The sequence below is a fragment of the Rhinolophus sinicus genome, linkage group LG02, assembly GCF_036562045.2.
Source record: "Rhinolophus sinicus isolate RSC01 linkage group LG02, ASM3656204v1, whole genome shotgun sequence".
In the NCBI taxonomy this organism is placed as follows: Eukaryota; Metazoa; Chordata; class Mammalia; order Chiroptera; family Rhinolophidae; genus Rhinolophus; species Rhinolophus sinicus.
In genome coordinates, this window is record NC_133752.1 from 58,025,225 (window position 1) to 58,042,030 (window position 16,806).

Here is a 16,806-nt window from a genome sequence, read left to right on the forward strand (position 1 = left end):
AAATATTCTACCAATTTGCTTCCTAAGAACATTCACACTGACTTTTATATATACCTCGCCAGGGCTGGTAAGCCTATGTAAACCTTCCTTACTTCTTTTTTTTTTTTTTTTTGGATTAAACAACAGAAATTTATTTTCTCACAGTTCTGGAAGCTAGAAGTCCAGGATCAAGGTGCCAGCAGTATTGATTTCTTCTGAAGCCTCTCTCCTTGGCTTGTAGATGGTCATCTTCTCTGTGTCTTCACATGGTCTTCCCTCTGTAACTGTTCAGGTCCAAATTTTTTTCTTAATAAGATTATCAGTCATATTGGATTAGGGCCACCCTAAAGGCCTCATTTTAACTGAATTACCTCTTTAAAGGAACCTTCCTTACTTTTAATTGGACCTACCAAAAAACTAACAATGCACAAAATCACAATTACTTTTGTAGCTGCCTGAACACACAGTAAAAATCTGTGACAACTTATCCACAAAGAATACTAAGTTCAAAGACTGTTGTCAGGAGAAAACACCCATGGACATTTTTATGTGCGCTTATGTCACACCAGCTTCTCAACCACTTGAGCTGCCAGAAGTTGAGCTACCCACAAGTAAAAATGTGTGTGGTAAAGAAAACACGGAAGCCATGGATAAGTAAGTAGAACTGATCAATTTTTTTTCTTGACAATATTGATATTCACTAGCATTAAACAACAAAGAAATTAGATGGGGAAGAGATGCTAAACCTTTATCTGGTTTCAACCAACTAAGAAAAGAATTAAGATAAATAAACCATTGGTTGCATACACTATGAGTAGTATATGCATACCTATGGCATAAAAATATTTCACAAGTAGGTTGAATTAACAGGTCAGAATATAATTTATCAATATCATAGAGCAGAATTTAGACTGTATTGAAACTCTATATTTGAATAAATACTCATTGTTTTTATAAATGCATAGAGAACAATGGGATAAGACAATTGAAGAATTTACACAAATCTATTTGCACAGAAAAGCCATTTAAAGTACCTACTGAATGTGTCTACTTCAAATGCATATGGAACTGTCTTTGGTGTAACAATAATACAATTAACTCCAGATAATATAGTATATAAATGTATATATGGTATATACAGAGCTTTAATTCAGTTTTAACTAGTCACAATAACCTCAAAACAACTATTAATCATTTGGATTTCAATGAGGAAATTATTTTTAATCCTAAACATGTTGATTTGGATTCAGTTTTAGCTAAATCTTTTGTTTTTAATTAAAGATGTAGAAACCAGTTGCCCTGCCTTTGTTATAGATGTCAAATTTCAAACCATGACACATATACACAAATATACCCATGCATGTTAAAAATGTATCATCTTCTTTCTCTCTCATGCTAGGTATACATTTGAACTAAGTAGGAGGACTCATGTTCCAGAAGTCTTTCTCAGTAAAATACTTGAGCAAACCTCGAAAAGCCTTCAAGAATGCTGTGACTCTGAAGATTCTACTGCCTGTTTTAATGCTAAGGTACAATTAGCTACATTTCGTCCTCCACCCTGGTCTAAAACAAAGGTTGGCAAAGTGTAACTTATAGGCCACATCTGGACTGGTGCTTGTTTTTGTATGGCCTGTGAGCTAAAATGATCTTATATTTTTAAATGGCTTTTTAAAAAGATTAGCTTTCACATTAAAATCATATGAAATTCAAATATCAATGTTCATACATAAGCCATGCTCACTGTTTATGGCTGCTTTTGTGCCATAATGGCATAGTTGAGTGGTTACAACAGAAACTACAAAAAAAGCCTACAAAAAAGCCTAAAATATTTACTATTTGGCCTTACACAGAAAATGCTTACCAATGTCTAGTGTAGATTTAACACTCATACTGACACGTTACATGCAATTCTGATTTGATGCCTCCTGGAACAGCGTTAAGGCAAATATTTTTTAATGTAATTATTATTTTCTTACAGGTCCCTCAACTGAAGAAGGAGCTATCTGCTTTCATTGACAAGGGACAAGAACTCTGTGCAGATTATTCAGAAAACACATTTACTGAGTACAAGAAAAAGTAAGGGAACCGTTCTAGCCATATCCTCCAGATTTATCAATACTATCCCAATATTGTGATTTGAAAACATAGCTGAAGACTTAAAATATGCTAAGCGAGCAATATAAAAAGAGATTCAATTAAAAGAGTATTAAAAAGTAGTTAGAATCTAATATCTGTGTAAGAAGAAACAGTTTTCTGGGGTGGAGGGGGTTATATATATATATATATATATATATATATATATATATATATATATATATCAGGTGAGAGCTAAATTAGAACACAGCCACAAAAATATAAATTACAAGAGACTTGTAATTTATAAATTGATTTAAAAAAATTAGTCCCTAGTTTATCAATCTGTAGATGTCAATATACATAATTGAGAAACTATAAAACTGCTGGAAAATGTTTTCTAACTTAATAGCATATTGTCTGAGAAGAGCACCCAAACTTCAATTAAGAGTAGTATTACCCATCAGCAGTAAGCATTCTCTATAAACCTGAAAACAAATGTTAATTAACCATCTACAATGTTGTCAATAGTCATTTTTCTCAGTTAAGAGGAGAAAGTATTTCTTTACAAAACGGTCTTAAATAGGCCATAATAAGGAAAGTAGTTGTACTGGGTTCCTGGAAAATGTCTCTGTTGAAAAGACCATGCCATTCTCCATCTCATTAAGTAAATGTCTTAGATCCATGTCATATCATCTTGAACAACACAGGCCTCAAGTAAGAACAAATAGAACTCCACAAAAAGACCTTTCTAAAGAATCCGCAAATCACCTCTTTCAATGACCCCCATGAAGTCAACCTTAGCAAAGTTGTTAAAGAAAATGAAAACTGTGAAAGCCTTAAGTTCAAAATTGTCATTTACAGGTATCAGAAAACTGTCAATACATTACAGAAGTAGTGTAGAAGAATGTTAAATAGATGATGCATGATTAAGTTCTCTACCAACAGTTTTAAACTCCAGAATTACATGGGGTACTTAAAAGATAATTGATATAATCTCTATTCCAGATGAACATGTACTAGAATTCACATTTAGGGTTGTGAAAGGTTGTGAAATTAGAGAATATTGAGACTATTCGTCTATGTATTTGAAATCCCACCATCCCCTTCCCCCGACCCCTCCCCGTTCCTGTGAGTTCCTTCTGGTTTCACCCATCTCCTCTCCCAGCTGGAACCAACTCATTTCAATAATGCTTTAGGTGCAAACTAGTCCCCCTGACCCTCTTGTCCCTTTCCAGCATCCATCTTGCCAAGCCCAATGCTAGATAAATCTGGATCTCTTCTGCCTCCCATTGCTTTCTACTTGGCTGGCAAATATTCTTGGAGAAAGTCATAAAACCAGGCTGAGTTGTCCACCATGAGGGTAGAGAGTAACTAAGATCATAGACAGTTCAATCTGAGAAAGAATCAAGATAATTTAAATTCTAGCACCACATTGAAAGTGATAATGGAGAGCTGTAAACAGTCGAACCAAAAACAAGAACCAAATGTTCCTAAACTTGAAACGCATTTTCCATCATAGCTAGGTGAGAAGTAGGCAAATTGAGGGGAAATTTGTGAGAGAAATTTGAGACAAAATGTGAGAGAAAAGAAAAATCATTACAGTAGCATGACTTTCTGTAAGGGAAACAGTCTTTAAGGTACTTGAAACAAAACTGGAGAGAACATGAGAAGTCAAGGAAAATATAAGAGGAAGTTATCCAAGTTGATATAATTGAGCAAATCAAAGGGGAAAGACTGGAATTCAAATTCAGCAGCAATTTATATGTTTACTTTCATGATCCTAAAAGAAGTATAGATTTCACTTTCTAATCTCAAATTGAGTTACTAAAAATTGTTCCACAGATATATAGAATTTTCTTGAGGGACAAGTATTTCTATTTTCATTTTTTTATTGTAAAATATTTGAAATGGCTATCATTTTCCATTAGAAATGTTTATAAGGTACATCTAATAAAACCTTACAAAAAATGGTCTTTCAGACTAGCAGAACGATTAAGAACAAAATTGCCTGACGCCACAGACACAGAACTGGAAGAGCTGGTTGGCAGGCGCTCAGAGTTTGCCTCCAAGTGCTGTTCCATAAACTCACCTCCCCTCTACTGTGATTCTGAGGTAAGAACAATTGACCCTTCAGTTATCACTGCACAGTATTTGAAAGACTTATGTGCTCAGATTTACTCATTTCTTTCTTTCTTGTTATTGAAATGTCATTACATGGCAGTGTTTTCCTTTTGCTGTTATAACTGTGTTGTCTTTACAATGAAAGAAAAATGAGTTTCCATGTTGTGCTAATTTGAATGCAAACTGAGGTAGTCGCAAAATTTACAAAATTTTAAACTTTTAAGAAAAAAAGTGTACGTGCATACAGACAGCGAAGTATAGTCAGTGTTTTTTAAACGGTAGTTTGTAACCTATTAACAGCTTTTTTAAATGAAAGAAAAAAGATTATAAATATTAGTCCATCTAACATAGAGAAGATAAATATTTCATGAAAGTTGTATTTTATATATGTATATGCATATGTATGTACATAGGTATTATTAGTGGATAGATTGATAAAGAAATACTTTTAGAAAAATGGATACCATACTTTCTAGCTTAATTATAAAAGTAATTTAGCTTTAATGTAATATAAGAAAAAAAATGCAGCTTAATTAGTAGAGGTCACACAAATGTTGCTTCACCATGAGTGATCTTCTAGAAGTTAAAAAAAAACGTTAATATTAAAATGTTAGAGTCATTTTCAATTGTACTTTTTTCTTTTAAATACTATCAATTGGCTTCCAACTGTGAAATTATCTTTTCTAATTTCCTTCCCTGCTCCTCCTAATTTGTTAGTTCTTCAGTTTATCTTTCTTTAAATATGACCCCCCTGCCCTTGTAGGCCCTGGCTCCCTCACATTTCTGTCTCCCTCCTCTCCTCTTCCTTTTCCCCTCTCTGTATTTCCCTCTGTCTCTTAAATGTAGTTGCATAGTTGCCAGATCATTTATATTTTTTTACCTTGTGCAGTTCTAGGCAGACCTTTTATTTTCTCTGGTAATAGGCGGATTAGTGTATCCCTTTCACCACATCTGAGCTGTTAGTTTTCTCCTAAAAACCATAGTGTGAGGCTGGTTCTTGGTGTTCTATCTTTATGTCGACTGAAGGTATGAAGGAGAGGAGGAGAGCCCAGCTTCACATGTGTGGATCCATCGTGAGTAGACCTGATATGTGCTTTCTCTAACATTTTGTTACATGTCTTATACTAGGATTTCCTCCTCCCAGTCAGTGTCTATCCTAAATACTATGGGGAGATGTTTGGTTGGCCCTTTTCAGATACATTCATCCCATTTGTTCACATCCTCCATTTGACCGGTTACTCTCCAGCAGTCAATTCAATTATCTAGAAGAGACAAAGGATAACACTCGGTTTCACCGTACTGCTAACTTGGAGATATTAGTGGCAATTCCAAGAATCCTGTTGTCTGATCCATTCCATTTCTGGAATACAGAGGAAGGTTAAGACCAACTCTGTCATATCAAAATATTTTCTTCCTTTGCTTACCTCTTTCTGAAGTTCATGATATTAAGTTGGTGGCTGAGATGTTTTGACGACTGGATATCATTATTATGTTATGTGTTAGTGAAAAAGAAGTAGCATTTATGATACATTTTGACCCATAATTTTTTGTCCATAAAATAAACTATAAATGTAAAAGTCAATGCCACTTAGGCTAATGATTTAATGCCAAATAAAAGTCCTTTACTATAAATCAAAGAATGTTTTTCCTTCAAAGATTCCAACGAATTTTTATTAATTTATTAAACCATAAAAGCAACAAAGCCGGGTTTCATTTTATTGTTCTATTATTTTTCTATTTCTATTATTATTCTATAGAAGCACATTGAAAATATCTAAGAACCTAATAAAAAAAATCACAAAAGTTTAAATGTGGGAAGACAATAAAAATCACCTAGTGTAATTTTTCACTCAGTCAATTCCTTCCAGAGATCATTCAGCCTCTATTTAAATACCTATAGTCAATTTATTTTCTCCTAGAAGTAGCCTATTTCAGAAGTGCCAGTAGCTGCACTTCTGAGAATATTTTTCTACAATTTAAGCCATGATATTCGCGCCTCATAATATCTGCTGAGTCTAGTCTGGCTTTCTCTATCAACTAGAAAATATCCATTCTCTGTTCTCGATAAACTTGAAGTGACTTTTTAAAAATTAGGCTGTGTAAAGGATTTTTGAAAGCCTTGAGCTATGCATAGCGATTCTGTTAATGTTTAAGTGAAGTTTTGCTTGTTTTTTACTGGATAGTGCCAACAAAGCCTTAATTAGTTTGACAAATTGAGCTACAGCATCTTGTTCATTTTTCTTTATACCTTTCGAGATTCTGATTTCTCTTCCAATTTCTACATTTACACTCTAGTCCCAAACCTAACTGCTAAGCTTGTTTGTAACAATTTGTAAAGTCAGAATTCCAGATGAAATGAGTGCAGTAGAATAAACGCCTATTCTTTAAATTCTGCTAAGAAATGTATAATGTTTATCTTTGATTAAAATTCAAACTAAGTAACATTTTAAACAAACAAACAAACAAACAAAAATGAAAGAGCTGGAATGTTGGGATATTTTGGTCATTATCAACAGTAAAACATTTAGCATTGTACAATTAAATTTAGCCGTTCCTTCCTTTACTACCAATTTGCTTTTCATAATACAACAGCTGAATTTAGATTGCCTTGCTCCAGAAAAGTAAAGTCATCTTACCTAGTTTGCTACCAGCAGAATTTACTCTGATGGTCTAATTCAGTCATTTTTAAAAAGGAAAGAATTCTAAATATTGTTTTGCATTCTGTTAAAATATCACTTTTATAATCCTTCCCCAGTCCTTTTATCTCTTATCTATACATTTCCTTTTTTGACATCATACCAGACAAATTGAGCTTTATTCACAAAATGCATGCTTCCTTCCTTCAAGCATCTTGCTTTTCATTTCCTTGAGTTGTCTTTCAGTATATTTTTCATTATAACATATTGCCATTTAAAAACTGTTTTCTTCAACTACAATGATGAGAAGGCAGGTTTGTAACTTTCTATTTTCTTGCTTTAAACCCATTAATTTTATTGCAGTGCTGCTGCCAAGAAGCCAATCTTTCAGTAATTGCTAAAGAAGAGTAAGATGAATGAAGTTTTTGAGATACTTGTAGACATTTGATTATTTACACCATTCAGAGATTAGACCTTCTGGTGTTTCTATTAGCCTTTTTGATTGTCTTTCTACATTGATCTGATAGCTAGGTAGATGAGCTCACCTCTGCTTTCTGACTTCATGTCAGGGCAAATCTGTTAGAGCAGCATTCACTTTAATTCTCAATGCATAGTTTATTTATCCCATTTACCCTATAATATTTGGATTATAATTCTTATTAAATCTCCTTCTCCTATATTTGCTTGAAAATGTTTTCCTTAAAAGTAATGCCCATCTACTACATTCCCTCCAAGTCATTTATATCCAGGGATCCATCTCTACCTGCCATTCTAAATATACTTGGCATAGTCACTGGAAGAGTGGCAAAAGGGCTTCTGAATTATATTCATGTTTCATTATATGGTACTCTACTCTTACCCTCACCCTGATCTTGAAATGACTAGGAAATAGAACAACCAGTATAATTTTTTTGTTTGTTTCATCATGGCACTCTCAGAATTGGTTCATTTTATTAGGCCATTGAGGTCCATTGACTGCAGAAGAACTTAGTTGCAAAATTAGACTTGATTTTTTTTTCTCTCCACCATCATTCAGGTAGGGCATCCCTACCTCTTCTGAGAACTCATTACTACGCTTCCTCTAAGATGTCCCAAAAGAGTGCTAGTGGGTATCAACTATGATTTTCAAAGTATTCAGAAAGCCATTATTATATGCTGGAATTGATTATTAAAATCTTGAAAACATAGAGACAAACGCAAATAGCCAAGTGGAAGATGGGCAGAGAGGAGAAAGGGGACCCGCCTCTTTCCTACGTTCCCACCACCTTCCCTTTCTTCCTCTCTTGTATTTCAGGAAAAGCTAGCATATCCACTATAGTTTGTTATCTCTCTCAGTATATCTAGATTTTATGATTCTCAGTGTCATAGCTAGCATTTATGAAGCCAATACTATTTGTTACGTAGAATTTTAATAGCCTTATATGTACATTCTTATAGAATAATCTAAAATAATTCTGGATGTTAGGTACCATTTTAATTCTCAATTTGCAGGTGAGTTGAATGAGATATACTGAGGTTACATGATGTTAGGAAAATCATAAGGTTATTCCATACAAGTCTGTTACTCTCCACATCATTGTCAGACTTCAGCCCTAATTTAATGACAAAAGCAAAATATTGATATCAAAAAACTATTGACTTGCTTGAAAGTCCAAAATTGTTAAAATAGCAAAATGACACCAGGTCAGTATAATCACTAAATTCCATTATCATATTCTACTTTTTATCCTTCTATGATTCTTCACTTCTCATTCTGTTTCATATTGTCCTCTTCTCCTACCCATCTCTTAAATTTCTATGTTTTCCAGAGCTTTTTCCATGCTCTTCTTCACTTTCATAAAATTACATTTTCCCTGAGTTTCTCATCCATGGACGTGCCTTTAATCTCCAAATCACTACCTTCAGCCAGGATCTCTCTCTTCAGCACCAAACTTTTTATCCAAATATTAAGGGCTCTTGTCCCACAAGGAATTCAAACTCAACATGCCCCAAATCTCCCCCTTAAAATCTCCTCTGGTATTTCCTAAATTTATGACAGTTACTACCATTCACTCATTGTCCAAGATAAAAACAGTGATCCTTAATTTCTCTTTTCCATATATACCAATCAAATTCCAAATCCTATCAATTCTAACTCCTCAGTGTGCCTCACTCTCCCTCTACCTTCTTCTACATTATCAGTACTTAAATGTGGCAATCTTTTACGCAGATTACAACCTCCCAATTGGTCTCTCATCGCCAGTCCTTTCCCAGTGCCTCACACCCAATCCCATCTCTATAGTGATGTCAAAATAACCTTTGTAAAACACAAAATGGTTAATACATTCCTCTAATGTTATTCATTGCTTCTAAATTAAAGTCCTCTTTTATTATTATTGAAAGGAAGGAAGGAAGGAAGGAAGGAAGGAAGGAAGGAAGGAAGGAAGGAAGGAAGAAAGAAAGAAAGAAAGAAAGAAAGAAAGAAAGAAAGAAAGAAAGAAAGAGAGAGAGAGAGAGAGAGAGTTTGGACCCTTACTGTACTCTCCAGCCTGGTCTTTCATTGCTTCTGGTTCCTCTGTCTTTGGTTCTCCTGAACTACTTGCAGTTTTCCCAAGTACATTAAACTTGCTCTCACCTTAAGGCTTTTGCACATGATGACTCACCCTGGATTGCCCTATCTAGGTGCTATAACCTGGTTTTATCTTTCTTCAAGCTTCAGGATTCAATTCAGAGATCACCCCTGGCAATCCTTCCCGGACCCTCAAGCTCTTCTGTTGCTCTTTAATATTCTGGGCACACCCAACAATTAGCACTTATTAATTCTATTGTCATGTTTTTCTTGTCTATTTTCCCTAGAATACTGTAAACTCTTTAAGGGCAGGGACAGTATAAAACTAAATAAATGTGAAGGATAGCCAAAAAAAAGTTCAATATAAAACTGCCTTTTGACAAGAATCCTTTCCTGTAATCAAGGTTAAATTTTATACACCTTCTTCATGACCTGGTAGTTTACAAATAAAATAGTTCATTAATGATAATATAATATTCTTTTTTCGTTTCAGATTGATGCTGAAATGAAAACTACCCTGCAGTCTTGATGCATGTGTATTGTGTTAGGTAAGTATTGTTTTTCCAAAGGCAGCAAAGAATCCACCTTTGTGCAAAATCACTTTAAAAATCACAGAATAAAAAGAAGACTTTTAAATTATTTATTTTAACTGTTATCTATTCAAACTCATTTTACAGATGAGAATATTAAGCATCTAGAAAAGTTAAGGAGCTTACACAAGGACGGTATATACAGCCAACTACTGACACATTTAGGACTAGAATCTGGGTCCCCAGCCTGGTACTACACCCATCATAACATTACATCTAAGATAATGGCAGCATGAAATCATTGCAGAGATTTTGATGCATTCAATAGAAAAAAAATGTGAGTTCAAAGATGGAGTCTATCGAGTTTTAAAGGCAACAAAGTAGTGTTTCAGGATGAAAGAGGTCTTCTTCAAATTAAAGCAATACTGTTGAAATACTGTTTCCCTGAAAATAAGACTTACCCCGAAAATAAGCCTCAGCCAGACAGATGCATTTAGTACGCTATGACAATGTTCCAGAAGAAGATGACATGACTGTATTTAAATAAATGTAGATTGTTGTATGTAAAAAAATAAGACATCCCCTGAAATAAAGCCCTAATGGAGCAAAAATTAGTATAAGACCCAGTCTTATTTTGGGGGAAACATGGTATTATCACTTGCTTCTTTCAGATATTACATTTTCACCCATTTTAAAATGCCTCAAGATATTAAGAGCATAAAATAGTTTAGACAGAATTCCATATCTTAAACTGAAGATGACCTCAACTCTGTACATTTCGACAAAAATATTTTCTCTCCAAATTTGTCTTTATTTTAAAGATATTACTTCTGAGATTAAAAAATGGTAAAAACAATGATTTGGGTTTATCTCAGATATTAATTGAGCCAAGGCTTTTCAATGATATAAAAATATTATTTTGCTAATTTACTAACAACTTTCCCCCAAATGACGTGGAAGCAAAAGCCATTAACTAACGAAATTAAATTACTCGATCATATTCAGGTTTTCAACGATCGACTATTTGAATCCTATGAAACAGTAAAACAGAAAATGAGCACTCTGAGAGGCAGTCTGATGGGGCTGATCAAGGAAATTCATTCTGGGAATTACCCAATCTGGATTAGAATCCCTACTCCAACTATCTGTCTTTGTGAACTTGAGCAAGTTACTTATATTCCCTACAGCTGTGGGGGGCGGGGGGGAGTTTTGTAAAAAGAAAATTACAATGTCCACTTCTCAGCACGGTTTTAATGGTCAAGTGAAATGATGATGCCTATAAACTACCTAGAAAATAATAGTCATCCTAGCAAAGGTGTTCCTGCTGCAGCTGCTTCTATTACCGCTGCTCATAAAATGCATCAAGTGTCCTGCCTATATATGCCTGTGCTTCGTCATATAGATATAGTCTAAAGGGGAAGTAAATTCTCTGGATAGTTTCTGGGGAAAAGAATTGAAATTTGAGTTATTTTCAATGTAAATTTTCAGAGTTAAAATAGCATCTGGTCTCTGTTATTGATAAACTATTCCCCTTCCCTTATTTAAAATAATCCAGTCTCCCTTTACCTCAATCTATATGTAATCTCTCTAGAGTTAAACATTTCAGTACACAACAGTTAGCGCATGTCCCACCCTTTAAGATATCTCAAGTTTTAATAGGAATCAGGGTTGTATTGTCACCCCAATAAACTTTAATTTTAAAAAAAGCATCAGGGTTGTTTGGGAGCTATATGATAATTTCACTTTTGGATTTGTTGTCACTGGACTGACTATGTTATTGTTTAGGCGCTCAGAGTGTACTTTCTTGGTGTTTCACGTATATTCGTTCAGGCTAAGGGGAGGCAACACTATTTGATGGATTTCAAGAGGTTTTTTAACCTAACAACTTTCAGAAATACTTTTAATGCTAAGTCAATAGGTAAACTCCATTTTTTTAGTGACAGATTGATGATTGTACTATACTGATTCTCCTGGCTCACAGTCATTATTTTCATCTTCTATAGAAATGTTTTATCATTTATCCTGTGTTACTTAATACTTTTCTATGGTCTTTAATTAATCTTGCAATTTTTGCATGTCCCAGTTGTATGTCTACCCAAGTGCATTTTGGTCAACTGGAAGGAAGTCCTAAAATAACTCACATATTTCTTCCATAGATTTCAACAATATGCATTGAGTCTTGAGGTCAATTTTATCCACTGCCTTTTTATTATAATGACAATCTGTAGTGATAAAGGGCTACCTACACTCGTATATTAGGAGTATTTATCTGGTTTTGAAAGAGCTGATTATACCTTGCTCACAAGGTTGTAGGACTGGGGCACCTGATATCCAGAAAATGATGCCACAACCCTATTAGGTTTCCTGTACACAACCAGAAGCTTGTGGTTCGTGGGCTCCAGGGAGAATTTCGTAGCTCTATAGGACAAGCCTCGATTCATTCAAATATCAGCAGCATTACCCCAAAACAACAGTCTTGAGCTGCTCTGGACCCAGGACTTGACTTAATCATTCCACACTAAGTGGTGAGCAGCTTTTCCCCCAGATAGACCAGACTTTTTATCATATTTTAAATTGCTTTGGAATATATCCATTTTCTTCTATGATTTTTCTCTTACTGTAATAGGTAAACTCTTCAGTGGGATATGTTTAGTATGAAACACTTCCTAAACCATTAAACCAATTTTGGTTGGCTATGTATTTCTTTCCAGTGAAAACCTACCCCTCTTTAAAGATTTGAACAGCTTAGAGAAGATGAAGCCTTTGCCTCAGGTGTTCTCAGGCTTAGGTACATCTACAGTTCATGTCTTCCAGTCAACAGCTTGATGCTATTTCATTCTTAACTAAAGTCTTATTACTATAAATCTGAGTTGTCATCCTGGCAGTTATTGGTCCCTGTCGTGCAGGGCGGCCTGCGGGGTCTCTGCTCCCGCTCCCCATACAAGAACGCAGGATATGGTGAGGCCAAAAAGGAACACCCATGGAGCCATAGGTAGGGGAGTCATACCACTACGGTCTCACTGGAGGCTGGGTTCACTGGACGTGCGACCTGCTGTCCCTTTTGTCTGCAACCCACCGACGACTCTCTTTCACTCTCCTCCATAGCCGCAGCAGTTATATTAGCGGTTAATTGGCTAACTGGCTACAGCTGACGGCCAATCAGCCACAGCTGACGGCCATCTACTACCCGAGCCAGCACTCCTCCACGTGAGGCCGAGAGCCTGTAAACTACTTTCTGGGGCTCTGCCCCCACAGTCCCCTTGATCAAGTCTTTTATTCAAGCCCCCAAATTGATTGTGGCCATATTTGCAGGCCCACTGGAGAAGGAATTACTGTGTCTTAATTAGTCCCACAAAACCAGTTATATTTTTTCGCTTCAGCTTTATAAACAATTAATGTACCCTGGGTTGCCAACAAATAAAAGGAGTTGGCTCACACTGTAGAATCAAGTTGGATGGAAAATACTTTAAATACCAGAATCACACTCAGCACAGCCAGGTGCTTACACTGTAAGAGAAACATCAGTGGGGGAAGCACGGATGTGTCTCTTATCTTATTCTTACTCCGAGACATAAACTCATCGAGAACAATGAAAGGTAGAATTTCTTTCACTGTGCCCATAGACTCATGATACAACTCTGCTGTACTGTCTTGGAAAAGAGCCTGGGGGGAATCAAAGAGGAGACATATTTGCCTCATTATAAAGTAGAAGGTGATTTAATAAAAACTCACACTCAGTGTTTTAGTAAAATACAACTACTGAACTATTTTCTCGATTCCATGACAGGAAGTGACGGGGGAGACTCAGGTGTCATTGGTTCTTGTTTTTTTCTTCTTTTTTTTTTTTTTTTGCCCTGGCAGTGAGTATTCAGTCTCCTAAAGCAGAATGTTACATACATCATTAATTAAAAGAAAAAACAAGAATATGATGTACCTTGGTATAGCACCCGTGATGCTTTATATGCAGGTCTTGGGAATTTTTTATTCCGGACCCGCCTTGTGGGCCATCGTGGGTATATGGGTCAGACTAGATCGGTTTGTCTTTAAACATAAAAATAACTTGACCTTATATGCATCTGTTGAGCAGTATTATGATTGTTGCCCATTAGCTCTGCTTTTCTAACATTTCCATTATTCTCGTAGACCTAGAGCTGGAACCACCCTGGGAATGACATCTGATTGCCAAACCTAGGCAAAACCAGAGCTCCTGGGGAAACATCTAAGATACTCCCTGCTTTTTATCAACTACAATATCTTCATACAGTGATAAGTGTGATGATTTGCTATCAAAATAAATTGAAATACAATGCAAACCAGAAATGTGTCTGAGGATGATGTTAAAAAGTCTTCACTCTATTCCTGCAATTTTCACAAAGATACTACAGTAGGTAGCCTCAACCTCACGAGCCTATTTTCCAGATCTCTGCTGTGTCTCTCTAAAAGATTCACAACTTTAAGCATCCACTTTACAATTCCCAACACATTGAGCTCTACTCCTGGATTGCTTCTCTTGCTTAAGTATTAGCAAGGAAAAATTAACCAGCCTTGCACCATAAATAGCCTAAGATCGCTCACTTCTTAAAAATAAAACAAAAAAAAAAACAACTAAGGTGATGTCCTCTTGTTGGATTGATCCCTTTATTATTATTATGTAATGTCCTTCTTTGTCTTATTATAATCTTCATTTTAGAGTCTATCTTGTCCGATATAAGCATTGCTACCCCACCTTTTTTCTTGTTTCCTTGTGCGTGAAATATTAGGTGATGCAAAAGTAATTGCGGTTTAAAAGGTTAAAAATAATTGCAAAAATCGCAATTACTTTTGCACCAATCTAATACATTTTTCCATCCCTTTTCTTTCAGTCTATGAGTCTTTCAGTAGGAAGTGGGTCTCTTGTAGACAGCATATGCATGGGTCTTGTTTTCTTATCCTCTCAGCTACCCTATGTCTTTTGATTGGAACACTTAATCCATTTACATTTAAAGTGATTATTAATAGGTATGTAGTTATTGCCATTTTATTATTAATATTTTTTATCTTCATTTGTTTTCTTTCTTCTGCTTTCAATATTTCTTGTAATACTGGGTTGAAGATAATGAATTCCTTTAGCTCTTTCTTGTCTGGGATGCTCTTTGTCTCTTTCATTTTAAATGACAGCCTTGTTCGGAAGAGTAGTCTTGGTTATAGGCCCTTGTTTTTCATCACTTTGAATATTTCCTGCCACTCCCTTCTGGCCTACAGTTTCTGTTGAGAAATCAGCTGACAATTGTACGGGAGCTGCCTTGTAAGTAAATAGTTGTCTTTCTCTTGCTACTTTTAGGATTCTCTTTGTCTTCAACCCTTGCCATTTTAATTATGATGTGTCATGGTGTGGGCCTGTTAGGGTTTGTCTTGTTTGGGATTCTCTGTGCTTCCTGGGCTTGTATATCTATTTCTTTCCCCAGGTTAGAGAAGTTTTGAGTCATTATTTCTTCAAATAGGTTCTCAATCCCTTGCTCCCTCTCTTCTCCTTCTGGTACTTTTATGATGTGAATGTTGTTATGCTTGATATTGTCCCACAGGTCCCTTAAACTATCTTCACTGTTCCCTGTTATTGTTTTTTTTCTTTTTATTGTTCCAATTGGGTGTTTTCTACTACCTTGTTTTCTAAATCACTGACTCAAGCCTCTGCTTCATCTAATCTTCTATTTATTCCTTCTAGTGTATTCTTCATTTCAGTTACTGTATTTTTTTATTTGTGACTGGTTCTTTTTTATGGTTTCTGTGTCCTTCTTTATTTTTTTGTTGTAATTCTCACTAAATTTCTTAAGCATTCTTATAATCATTGTTTTAAATCCTGTCTATGGTAGGTTAGTTGCCTCTATTTCAGTTAGTTCTATTTCTGGAGTTCTCTCCTGTTCCTTTATTTGGGACATGTTTCTTTATTTCCCCATCTGGCTGCCACTCAATGTTTGCTTCTATGTATTAGGTATATCTCCTATGTCTCTCAATCTTTGCTGGGTGGCCTCTGTATGTAGTATGTGTTCTGTGTGGTCCAAGGGTGCAATCTCCTTGATCTCCTGTGCATGTGTTCCAGGAGTGTCCCTTGAGTGTGTTGTTTATGTTCTCCTGTTTCAGTTGAGCCTTGATTGCTTTTGGCACATGAGTGGGTAGGATTGACTCCCAAGCTGACTGACTATGAGGATTGGCTATGCCCACAGTGTATGAGCTGCTGTGTGGGGGCAGAGGAAGATTTGCCCCCATGGGCTCTTGTGCCTGTTATAAGCTCCCCCCCCCCCCCCCATTCAGTGTGACATTTGTGATGCTAGTCAGGTAGTGTTCTGGTGTGGTCTGAAGCTAGCCTCTGGGTGTGCTGTTTCTGGTGTCTCTTAGGAGGGGCTCCTATGCAGACCAATTTCAGCCTTGCATGTTACCAGCCTGCAGCTAAATGGTCGGTCCCACAAAGCTATATATGGTTTGCTGCTGCCTGTGCTGGACCTGAAGGCATGTGGGGGTGGTCTTGCTGGGAACCGAGGCTGGCTGCCACCAGTAGTGGGCCCGAGACAGCTTGGCAAAAGGCCTAGGGCCCCCAGGCCTATTGCCACCTACAGGCCGCCTATAAGGCCCAGTGAAAGAAAGAGCCTCCTTAGGTGTACAGGCCGGGCTGGGTGATCTGGTGTTGAGAGTGCCCACAGCAATGCAGCACTCCTGAGTGAGGTAGAATCCCAGAGAGTCAAGAGATGTGGCCAGTAGTTTTCACAAAATTAATGCAGATTCAGTTCTTACTCCAGTACCCGGACTGTGACCACTTTGCACAGCGCCCCGAGAACACCCCAGCCTCAGGTGGTGCCAGGCAGTGCCTGGCCTGGATCACTTGGCGAAAACACTCTTAGAACACCACAGCCAGCCACTGTTTTCTTCAGGCTTGCAAATCCCC

General features: G+C 36.3%; 1 protein-coding gene across 1 annotated transcript in view; it reads left to right on the forward strand.

Annotated features, from left to right (window-relative positions):
- The window catches only part of GC (GC vitamin D binding protein), a 37,906-nt gene extending 23,696 nt beyond the window's left edge, over nucleotides 1-14,210 (forward strand). Inside the window, exons 8-13 of the mRNA XM_019720975.2 lie at nucleotides 431-633; nucleotides 1,379-1,508; nucleotides 1,958-2,055; nucleotides 4,035-4,167; nucleotides 9,854-9,908; nucleotides 14,034-14,210. Coding sequence (XP_019576534.2) covers nucleotides 431-633; nucleotides 1,379-1,508; nucleotides 1,958-2,055; nucleotides 4,035-4,167; nucleotides 9,854-9,889 — 600 coding nt within the window. The 3' untranslated portion in view covers nucleotides 9,890-9,908; nucleotides 14,034-14,210. The remainder of the gene's footprint in view (nucleotides 1-430; nucleotides 634-1,378; nucleotides 1,509-1,957; nucleotides 2,056-4,034; nucleotides 4,168-9,853; nucleotides 9,909-14,033) is intronic.
- Nucleotides 14,211-16,806: the final 2,596 nt, after the last annotated feature.